Below are 11,967 nucleotides of genomic sequence, written 5' to 3'. Positions count from 1 at the left end.
GATATGTTTGATTTAATCATTCCATAATGTATACACATATCATAACATCACATTTTTACCCTGTAAATACACACAATTATTTTTTGTCAATTTGAAAAAATGTGAGTGGAAACAACAGGTTGGTAATTCTGAGCCTAGATCATAAGAGGCATAGTATGTTTCTGGTTAATTCTCTTGGACATCTGCCATTACCATGACAAGAATATATGCTGAATACCATCAGATTCCCCCTAAATGAGAGACACATGGGATAGATCTAAACCAAGCAAATGGCCTGAGTTAATCCCTGTCAAACTCAACTGAGTTGGATGAACCTTAGCTGACCTGAAGACATATGGACAAAAAATAAATGCTTTGATTATAAATCATGAACTCAACCAATATTGTTGGGAAATAGTTGACTGATACTGATTTATAATGGCCATTGGTGAACTTATTGGCAGTTGTTTTGAGGAAGGGATGGAGAGGAAGCGTAATTTAGAGGATACTATGGCATAAGAGACTTGGAGAAGGTCAACGCTTAGCCAAAAAGTGACCAGACAGAGGCTTTTTATTTGCTTTTGCTTTTGAGATGGAAGAGACTAGACTATGTGTAAATGGTGTGGGAGAGAAGTAATTGGGAAGGTGTTATTATTTAGGAGAACTAAGAATAATCGATGGCATGTAGTGTCTGACATGGTGAGATGGGATGTGATTTAAAACACAGGTGGAGAGATCAGCCATAGCACAACAAGGGGGGTGGGTACCAAATCTAATGTACTAAAAGGGAATTGAGAAGGATGGGAGGAGATTTGAGTAGACTTAAATATCTGATGAGGGAAATTTGAGGGTATTCCATCTAATCACTTTAAGTGATTCATTCCTTTTTTTGTGATGGAGGGAGCAATATTGCTTGATTAAAATTAGGCTAGAAGCCAGTTCCCAAAAAATATGAATGATAAGTAATAAACACAGCTATCTGTTTTTCCCTACAGAATGTCCTACAAAAGCTACAGCTTGTATTTTGGCATTGGAGGACTACAAGATCTGAATGTGAACACTTAACAAAACATCACTGAGGTAAATTAGAGAAGTCTTATATAGAGATTTATACTATATTCATGAGCTGGAAGACTCAGTATTATTAAAATGTCAGTTTCCCCCCAATTTGACATACAAATTCAACACAGTCCCATTCAAAATTCTTTTTTTGGTGTGGGTGGGTGAGTTGGGGCTAAACATTGATAAGGTGATTCTGAAGTTTACATGGAAAAGCAAAGGACTTAGAATAGCCAAAACACTTTTGAAAAGTCGAAGTTTGAATATTTCTGATACATAATTTAAAGACTTACGTTAAACTATATTAATCAAGAACGTGTGGTATTGGGATGAGGTTAGACAGAAGAATCAATGAAAGACAATAGTCCAGAGAGAGACTCATATATGGTCAATTTCTTTTTGACAATGTAACTCAACAGAGAAAGGATTTTACATAAAGTAGATTTCTAATGTACATAAACAGATTTCAAGTATATATACAAGAACAGTTCAACATCATTAGCTGTTAGAAACAAATTAGGACTATAAGAAATTTCATACCTATTAAAAATGTCTAAAATTTAAAAGAGCAAAAATAGCAAGTGCTGAAGAAGATGTGAATAACCCAGGCCTCTCATATTGCTGATGGGGATGTAAAATAGTACATCAGCTTTGGGAAAACAGTTTAACAGATTCTTTTAACATTAAATATACACCATCATTTGACTCAGCAACCTTACTTCTAAGCACTTACCAAAGAGTAAAGGTTTTCCCTTTACCAGAAACAAAGAAAACCACATATTGTACAAAGATGTATACATAAATATTAATAACAGTTTTATTCATAATAGCCCCAAACTAGAAACAACTTTAAATCTATCCACTGGGGAATGAAGGAACCAGTTGTGGTATATCCATACAAAGTAATAATAGTACCAACAAGGAATAAGCTAGTGAAACATTCAACAATACGATGAATCTCAAAATCATTATGCAAAGCAAAAGTGACAAAAAACAGGCAGTGGTTTGTATGGTTGCATTTATATGCATTGTGTAGTAGAGAAGGCAAGACTTAGGAACTCTGGGCTGGCTCAACCAACTCACAGAACTGAAACCTTAAAGGGTATGAATTGTGCTGTACATAAACTACAGTTTAACCTGTATAAGAAAAAGAAAATTTAGATAGCTCTACTGTGCTGTGAGGGCTGATCAATGTTTTTCAAAATTTATTATGAATACAGACATTTCTATTGCACTGGAAATTCTAAGGGTTTTCGGAGCTCTCTTCCAGGAGCCAGAGTCAAAGCTTAAATGTACTTTATTTTTTTAAAAAATATACCACAGTTTGTTAAATGCAAATTGGTGAGCTTCACCTCTGAGTTTCTGATTGTCAGTCTGGGAAGGGGCTGGGGAATTGGTATTTTAACAAGTGTCTAGGGATGGCGGATGGTGCTCTTCAGAGAGACCACACATGGAGAAATCTGTCCTTGTGGATTACAAATGGTATAATTTCCTTTCAAGTGTCACCTTTCTGACTTCAGGAGCCTCTTCTTCTTTCTCGGTTCCACTGAGGTTTTTTTGTAGACCAGCACATTAATTCTGTTCAACAGTACTCCCAGACTTTACAGGAGAGCAAGAAAACCCTGGGATATGCACCAACCTTCTATAGATTTACCAGCAGTCAAATGGCAGATCTCAGTGGGAGGCAGCTGGTTGAAGAGAAGGAGATGGAATGTGGTAGTCAAGAGAAGGGGACAGCCACTTCAAAGTGAGGCCAGGGCCATGCACTTCCACTGGAGCATCCTCTGCTAGCGGGATGGGTTTAGGCAGCGCCGTGGAGGCTCAGTGACACTAACTTCAGGTACCCTGCCTCAACTACCAGGAAACCCTTATGCATCTAAGCCACTAGCTCCCGTGTTCAATTTCTCAGAGTCAGTCATTTTGTTTTGGCCAGCATTACCTTGTATTTTCCCTTAAACTCTATTTACTTTGAGTTTTAATTACCTTGTGTATGTAGGTACCATGGACCCTTGAGTTACGACCAGCCTGGCATATGAACAACTTGGGTTGTGACCAGAATTTTAGTTTAACTTATGACCAAGGTCTTGAGATATGACCCAAATACCAGCCACTTGTGCTTCCAGATGATCTCAGATACAGATTTAACCCTTTAAGAGTTCTGGAAGGAACACTGCAACATCCTTTCCTGTGTGGGGTTAATTGAGAAATCCTGGGCCAATGTCTTTCTAAGGACACCAAGATCTGCCTGTACACAGGAGAGAGATTTTGAAGGCTGTGTAGAGGAGTCTGAGCTTTCAATTGACTAACTTGAGTTACAACCAGCTCTCAAAAACAAACTGAGTTCTTAAGTCAAGGGTCCACGGTATGTCATCATAATTACCTAAATTCTGCCTAGACCACAATTCTTCCCTTCTTGACCTCTCCTCAGATCCTCTACTAACTGGTTCAACAAGTTTTCCTCAACTAGCTGTGGCTTACACGTCTCATTCCAAATCAGGCTGCCTACCCTCAATCCACTGTAACTTTTAAAAAAATAGCTAAATAAATCTAATATTTCTAATTGCAAATGAACAGAAATTTCACAGCCACACAGAGTCTTAGAACACTAACAACTTTCTCTGTAATGTACTGTAACTTTTGAGAAATGAAAGTTTGGATGGTAAGAAAAACAGTTTTGACACCCCTGCTGCCCTTTTCTTGTTTCCTTTTGCACATCTGTCCTGCCTCACTGCCTTGCAGCTGCCTGGATCCCTCTGGGATTAGACCACACGCGCTGGACGCCTTGACCCAGGGAAGCCTGAAGCTGCTGAAACTCCCTTAATTCCCTTGGCCCCTTCTTTGCAATTGATACATAAACACTGTAAATATTTATGGGGGACCACATGATACTTTAATACATGAGTATGTTGTATAATGTTCAAATCAGAATAAGCACATCTCCTGGAACATTTATCATTTCTTTGTGGTGAAAAAGTTCAAACTCCTTTCTTCTAGTTTAAAAAAATATATACTATGTTATTACCTATAGGTACTCTACTGTGCAACATCCCCTGGCTTTGATTGGCCCTGAAAAGGTCAGAAATATACCTACAGAAAAGAAAACTGAATGCAGTCTAGTGTAATGACTCAGAGCATCCACTTAGGAGTCAGACAACCCTGGTTTGAATTCTGGTTTGTCTCTTTCTAGTTATGTGAATTGGGGACGCAAATGTCTATTTGCCCCAGGTTTCTACTGACGATGTCTGCCTCTTATGGGGTCTGTATAGTGTAGTGGTTAGAAGAATGGATTCTCATGTCAGCCATGCTGCCTGGCCTCCAATTTGTGTTTGTCATGTAGTAGCTGTAAGGCCTATCCCAGTTTCTGCACCACCCTGGGTGCTAACTTCTCTAGCTGTAAAGTCGGGGGTGACAAGAGCAGCTGCCTCGGGGAAATGGCAATAGTTCTTACTTGAGGCTCTGGAATATGTGTCTAGCTACTTTCTCCAAGAAGACCAAAATCAAAGAATAGAAAGGGTTTCTGATCTCCAAACACTGAAGTCTGAAAAACACTAGATTACCCAATTTTTACAACACTTTATAATCCCATTATTGTGTATCTGTAATAAAAATGTAGACAACATAAAATATAGTATTTGTAGCTACTTTTTATCCCCTCCCAAGACATTTATTTAATAAAAATAAATCAACCATAGAGAGAAAAATGAGAGGAAGCCAGGGAGAGTGTAGAATGTGGGGGTGCTAGAAAGAGCCCTCCAAAGCAGCTGGGGACAGACGGGAGGAACTGACAGTTGGGGGAACTCAGTGCCGTGGTGGGAACGAAGGAGGTTTAAGTGTCTTCTGCTGCTGCTTGTCAAATTCATTGCAAACCTTTGTCAAATAAAACATTGGAGACTTGAAGAATCAATATAGAGACAGCAAGAATGGGTTGGAGTGAGAGTTTCGAGTCTGAAAGAGGTTCCCATAGCAAGCATTTCCTACAGAGGAACTCCCCCCACCTCTGGTGCAGTTTTAGATCTGTAGAAGCCCATGATATGCAAAGACAAAATCAACACGCTCAAACCTTTCTTTTCATTATGAAGACCCACAGAATATCGTGAGTAAATGTTTTATTAGGAATGAATTGTTCATAATGAAGTAAAATGTTTGCTCAAGTTTGTTAACTGCCATGAGATGCATAGGAAACACTTAAAAATTTGATACCAGGGATTAGTATTTTGTCTGTGCAAAATATGTGATTTAAAAAGTCCATCAAGACAAGCGTGTAAAAGAATAGAGCTGAATATCACCCTTCAAATGCTTTTCCTGCATATTCTAGAATTTTAAATTTGAGGATCTTTCAATGTTTTTTGTTTTGATCTTAGACAATACATCTTACAAAGGAACTCTTTAAAAGAAGGAGGACTCCAATCCCCTCAAAAGTGGTTTTTATATCCACTATGTGGAGCCTTCTGGACCTTGTCAGACTGAAACTCCATTTGTTTCCCATGCAGTTTTTCAAGTTTCCCAAGAAAATATGCTTTTGTTAAAGCAGAAAATGATTGAAAATACCTTCCATAATTTTTTAATTCAAATTACATATTCATATTTGAGGTTTAAATTCCCACTCTCTTATCTTTTAGGGCAGTTTAGCATTAAACAACAGGTATACTATCAACAAATCTGCTGTAATTTATAACTAAACTCTCCCCAGAGAACCTTTCCTCCACGAATAAGAATGGGAACTCCAAGTACCTGGGGGTCTGCATGGGAGAGAGCTCGACTCTGTCCCATCAGATTGGGCAAGGTTACTTTTACAGAGAGCCTCATGCTTGTTTATATAAGGAAGTTATTTTTCTTGGAAAAAAAATTCAACCAAGAACAAATCTAAAATCCAGAGTAGGGATAAGGGGCAAAAGCAGGTGTTTCTAGGGGCCATATTGGCATCAGGCGGCCCTTTTCATCACTGGAGCAGGTGCAGTTGAAAGCAGGTTTCTTCTGTGAAACAAAACAAAAAAGCACATTTAGAGAAATACCAAGAAGAAATTACATCTCTCCCCCAGAAATATCAAAAAAAGAACTGGTTTCCAGTTTAGTTTACTGAATTTCTGGAATGGGTCTCCCTTACTCTGTATGATCAGTAGTAGCAGGAAAAGCAGGCATTTGTCTTAGAACTTATACATTTAAAATGGTCCACATTTTGGCTGCCTAGGAAAGGGAAATTCTTCACAATAAATGGGATTCTGAAAACCCTAGGTGTGCCCGACTTACTTCTGTAAAACTGTGATTAATTTCTGCACCCAGTTGGCTGCAGGATTCAAGCATACAACTGACTTATTCTTCCTCTGGACCCTAGGAAAAAATAAACAAAATTAAAAATGAGAGTAATATATCTTATTCAATCCTTCAGTTTTTAATAATGGAAAGAGTTGGTTATGAAAATAATTAGTCCTAGATGAAGTGAAATTGGAACTGGGCGGTTTCAGATCTAGAATAGGTGATTTGTGGCACAAAGCCTGAATATTAGAAAATGACCATTTGTGGACTGATAGGTGAGAGCTGGTGGATGAATCCAAAATTGACAGAATCTCACATGTCAGAGGTTAGTGTTTTGTCGACAACCTTTACGAATTGGAGAAGGAACAAATAGCTGACCTCAAGATTGGCTCACTTCTAAAGTTATATCACAATATCTTTAAAATATGCTTGTTAGCTGGGTGTGGTGACCTGTAGTCTTGTAGTTCTAGCACTCTGGGAGGCTGAGGCAGGAGGATCACAAGTTCATGTTCAGCCTGGGCAACTTAGTGATTTAGCAAGATCCTGTCTCAAAATAAGAAAGAAAAGAATAGAAAAAGAAAGAATGAAAGGAACGAAGGAAGGAAGAAGGGAAGGGAGGGAGAGAGGGCAGGGCTGAGGATATAGCTCAGTGCAAAGGCCTGGGGTTCAATCTCCAGCATGGCAAAATAAGTAAACGAATGAATGAATGAATGAATGAACAAAATAGGTTATAGAAAACACTTTTATGATCTTTCATCTGAAAAAAACCAATAAAATTTAAAGTGGTAGAGGTTGTAGAGCTAGGTGGTTCCAAGTGATACTTTATTGAACCAGCAGTTAGCAAGACTTCCCCTGTTCTAAGAATTTAGGCTATAGCAAAAGCAGCAATGCTTGCTACTGGCCCATGTTTATCAAATACCATACTCCACAAAATGCCACACACTGTGTTCAGCAGGTAAACATGGACCATCTGGATTCATCTTGTGAAAATCCTGTGCCAGCGGAACTGTTATTTCTTCGCTGTCTGATGAGGATCTTGAGGCTTAGCGAGTTCAAATAACTCATCCAAGATTGCACAGCAAATACAGGAGAGAGCAAGATTCAAATAAAGACTTTATAATTCCAGAACTCACACTTTCAGCCCCTGCTTTCCACAAGCCTGACCTGAATCATTACCAAAGGCCAGACATCGTGCTAAGGGCCCTACCTGTAGTGAAGTGGTCTTCCAGGTGACTGAACATAGGGAGACTCTACCATCTACTGGTGTGGCCTCAAAACATGATTTCTTGACATGTCAGTTATCTTAACTATAAATCAGCAAACAGAAGGCTCCATCCATCCAAATTTGAAACTCCATCTTTGTAGGTGAAGCTTACAGAAGTCAGAAGTCATGGATCAGGTGAATTCTTGGGAGCATCTTTTGATTTCCTTTCAAGTTCATGATGGAAAAACAGATTTCAAACCATCTGGTGCTTTCTCTCCTGATTGATTTGAGTTTTTCCTAAAAATCACAGCTTTTGTTTCTATATCTGGTTGAAATTCAGAAATGCAGAATTTGACAAGAAATATACAGTCAAAGTTTTCATATTTCAAATTTTTCTTATTTCAGAAACATTAAGGCAGAGAAAATTAAGGAGTATCACTTCCTTTGGTTGAGAGGTGAGAAACCTGAGTCATGACAGGGGAAGTGGAATTGAAAGAATCTCAGCTCTTCCATAAAGCCAGGAGAACTGCTTCCATGTGCAACATGACTAGACTTCCCAGCTTTGAGAGCAATAATTGACCTTTAGTTAGAATTTTCACTGGTGAAGAATTTTCACTGGATGAAACTATAATGCTTTTTTAATGAAAATTGCATGTACATTTTTGATATCCTTTATTTCTGTTTCACAAGTTAGGCACACGTCACTGGTATCAAAATGGGACACACAAAATGTAGCTGCTTACAAACATTCCAAAAGCCTAAAGAAGTTCATGGGGACTGGGGGTGTTGCTCAGTGGTGGGGTGCTTGCCTGGCATGTGCAAGGCTCTAGGTTCCATCTCCAGCACCCCGCAATATTTGCGGGAAGAGCTACTAGTAAAAGCAAAGTCAGAGATGCCTTGAGAAGGAGGCTATGTGGACTGCATATTCCAAGGTGTGAAAAGAGGCAGGGAATGGGGTGAATATGGATGGAGCCCTGGCTCCATCCCCACCCTGTGGTGGGCACCAGGTAGGGGTTAGCCTCCCTCTGTCTCTGTTTGCTTATAGATTTTTTTAGGCAGGGTCTCACTATGTTGCCCAGGCTGGCCTCAAATTCACAGCCATCCTCCTTCCTCAGCTTCCAGAGTTCTGGGATTACAGACAGACATGCGCCACCACACCTGGCTCTGTCTCTGTTTGTGCATTTGTCAAGGAGTGACAACAATAAGCACACCTTAAAGGAGCAAGGGAAAGAGAAAAATGAGGGAGCAGGCCAGTGTAAAGCACTCGATTTATACCCGCAGCAAAATAAGTCCTTAAATATTACTGATGCTCATTATTAGTTTCAGAATTTTAGCAGCATTTGAGTAAATCTCAGAGATTATTATCAACCCTTATGGCAGCATTTGATCTGACTTTTACTGGAAGAAAGGAATCATATTTATTTATTTTTTCTTGCAGCTTACATGATTTCTGTGTTTGGGCAACCGTGCCCAGGGGCTCTAACTTGCAGTCGATCAAATCGGTTTATTCGGACGAGGCTTGAGGTTTCTCCCATACATCTACATTTCAGGTTTGTATTGTAAGCCTCCAAAACCCCTGTAAACACAGAATTAGTTATTTTAATCCTTTTGGCATATAATTTGTAATGAAAACCAAACCTCATACTCTTTTATTTGAAGATTTGAACATTTCCGACTGGCTGGGCATGGGATTGCACACCTGTAACCTCAGCAATCTGGAAAGCTCAGGCTGGAAGACTGAGAGGTTGAGCTTAGCCCTGGCAGCTTAAAGACTTAGCAAAACCCTGTCTCAAAATAAAAAATAAAAAAAGAGCTGGGGATGTAGCTCAGTGTGAAGACCTTGTGTTCAATTCCCACTACCAAGTAAATTAAAATATAATAAAAAATAAAGTTCCAGCTGGTATGCTCAGCCATATATGCCTTCAGTTTGTGCATTTCCATTTGTCTTGGCTTGGATAATTTTAAATGTATTCTATCAAAACCTTAAAAATAAAATTGGTTTATAAGAAGCATAATGCTTAATGAAATTTGTGGTCACTTTATATTGCTACTCAGGTGATTGTTTATATAATAAAAGTTGAGAACTACCATTTAGGGACACACAACTCAGCTATAGTTAAGGCAATTTAAAAAATCAACCAACTGCCAGCACATGAAAACAGAAGCCGTGATCTGGTTAGCAATATCTGCAGAATAACATGCTGGAATAGGGTTCTCTCTCTTACCTGCCCCACTCCACTCTCTATTACATAAAATGCCATAAAAGGTACTTTTTTTTGTATTTGTTTAATATGTTAGTTCTCTATGTCAGTTGCAAATTATTACCAGAAAACAAACCAATTGTAAAAATTCAAGACTATTTTCATTCAACAATAAAAGTTATTTGTAGGAGATATTATTTATAAGTAACTCATCTCACGTATTTCAATGAAATTCACACCTCTTTTTAAAAAAGACATTATCAAGCCCTATTTATCCATAGTGCCTACCACTATGCTTGATGTGCATTTATAAATAAAATGGCCCAACTTGAGGGTTTACACAATTTGGTGGGGATAACAAGTGAACAAAAACTAAAATACCACAGAAGGTGGTATTATATCCAAGCTCTGTGCTGCATCCTGATTACTAGTAGCTAAACTTGTCAGAAGCAAAAGGAAAGCTTCATAGAGGAGGAGAGAAATGAGTTTTTAGAGAGCGCAAATAACATATGAAACAAAATAAAAATGGGGGGACTCCATTTTAAGCATAAAAATTTATCTTCTACACCTGGAGATTGTTTCTTTCTGTGCCTGCATCCTTTCCTTCAGCCATACAAACACTGCTACAGCTAGATATTTATCTAGTTCCATGCAGATAGCAGCCCCACTTCAATTCACAAGTCTGCCTTTTTGCAGAATGTGTATCCTTTGCCCCTGGTGCACTTACAAGGCTTGATGAGTGTCCCATGTGGGACACTGGTTGATGTCAGTAACGTTAGACCCTGTAAGGGGTTGGTGAGGGGTGAGAGCAAAATGAAGAGATATAACAGAAACACTTATTACAGCAGGGGATGGTCTGAAAAGAGACAGGAATACACAAACCAAATACAAGTCACATGAACATTGGACTTCCAGAATTGCCTCCTTCTTCAAATAAAAATCTTAATATAAAAGTTCCAGTTTCTACTCCAAATTCCTTAAGCACCTTATGTTTAGAAATCTAAAGCAATTTTTCCCCCTTCAGTCAGACTTCCTCAATTTTTAATTGAAGATTTTTAAAAATGGAAATGACTGAAGAACATTTCTGTTAACAGGAGAGCTCAACACAAGTGAAAGTTCTCACCATGGCCTGGAGAGAAGCTGCTGATCAGCACTGTGAGAAGCAGAGCAGCCGCACTGAGCCTCATGCTGCCTAGGGGGATGCGCTCTTCCCTGAGTCCGAACTGTGGCTTCGCAGCACCGGGGACTCCTATTTATTTATACCCTCCAGGGCCCTCCCACTGCCTCTCTCCAGTAGGTCAGCTGCATCATCAGCTCTAAAAGTCCCCAAATATTGCTGAGCTTGCTTTTCAGGAAAGAAAAAAACTTGGCTTGCAAATTTTATGAATTTATTCAGAGCACTATTAGTATAATAAAATATTTCCTGAATACGTAGAGTAAGAATGTCAGGGATGCTATAGAGATTTGAGGGTGAGAAGAGAGGATAGAGGTCACAGTTGGAGACTTTGAGGGACTCTCTTGGGATCATTGTTGATGGCTGCGGCTTTGATTGCTTCTCTCAGTGAAGGGCCAGGAAAGTTTCTCAATGGCATTTAAATATAAGCTTCATGGCATTGTGGACTCTGTTGATCATGTCTTTGTGTGCCTAGCACCTGCAAGAAAGCTGTGCCCCTGGCAGGTGCTCTGTGGATATTTGCACACCTAGTGATTGCCTCCTTACATGTAGGTCCTTATGCTGATGAGCTACAGTTTTCTCTACCATCCCTTTTTTACTGAGATATGTGATTATGTAATCTGACCATCATGGAAATTTTGAGAGCAGGAGTATGTATCCTCTCCTTGGTATGCCTGTGTCTTGATAAAGAGAGGGAGGAGACAGCAGGTTTGGAGAAGAGCATCTTTTCAGATGTAGTGTACACGTCATTGAGCCTGAGAAGTGTGTGCCAATGGAGAGCCAAGAGAACTCCATCAGATGGTACACCTTGTGTTAGACTGTTTAAGCTAAGTGAAGTTTAGTTTGATCTCACCAAATAGTCAGGGGACAGCCAGCCCACAGCCTTGCCTCATTTGCTATGGGTTCTTTGGTTAAAAAATATATGGACAATGGCCAGTCTGGTCTCCAGTATTGCCAAACCACCCTGGAAATAGGCAGGTGTGGATGTATCACATCAGACCCACTGGACAGCTGAAGTCAGAAGTTTAGTCTTCCAGTGTGACTTTCTGAACATTAGAAAAGTGCTCCGGTGACCATAGTACTCCAGAAGTGTAGGG

At 39.3% G+C, this 11,967-nt stretch overlaps 1 protein-coding gene across 1 annotated transcript; it reads right to left on the bottom strand.

Annotated features, from left to right (window-relative positions):
- Positions 1-5,107: 5,107 nt before the first annotated feature.
- Positions 5,108-10,920, bottom strand: Cxcl13 (C-X-C motif chemokine ligand 13). Its single transcript, XM_004848018.3, has 4 exons — positions 10,820-10,920; positions 8,939-9,071; positions 6,286-6,366; positions 5,108-6,012 (listed from the first exon to the last, which is right to left on the bottom strand). The coding sequence occupies exons 1-4, from the start codon at positions 10,881-10,883 to the stop codon at positions 5,961-5,963; spliced, it is 330 nt and encodes a 109-aa protein (XP_004848075.1). The 5' UTR covers positions 10,884-10,920; the 3' UTR covers positions 5,108-5,960.
- Between the last annotated feature and the right edge of the window lie 1,047 nt (positions 10,921-11,967).

This window comes from Heterocephalus glaber, unplaced genomic scaffold, assembly GCF_053883595.1.
Source record: "Heterocephalus glaber isolate CG9 unplaced genomic scaffold, H.glaber_assembly_v1.0 deba00001454, whole genome shotgun sequence".
Classification (NCBI taxonomy): domain Eukaryota; kingdom Metazoa; phylum Chordata; class Mammalia; order Rodentia; family Bathyergidae; genus Heterocephalus; species Heterocephalus glaber.
The sequence above is the reverse complement of the archived record's forward strand: the minus strand, read 5'-3'. Positions and strand labels throughout refer to the sequence as shown.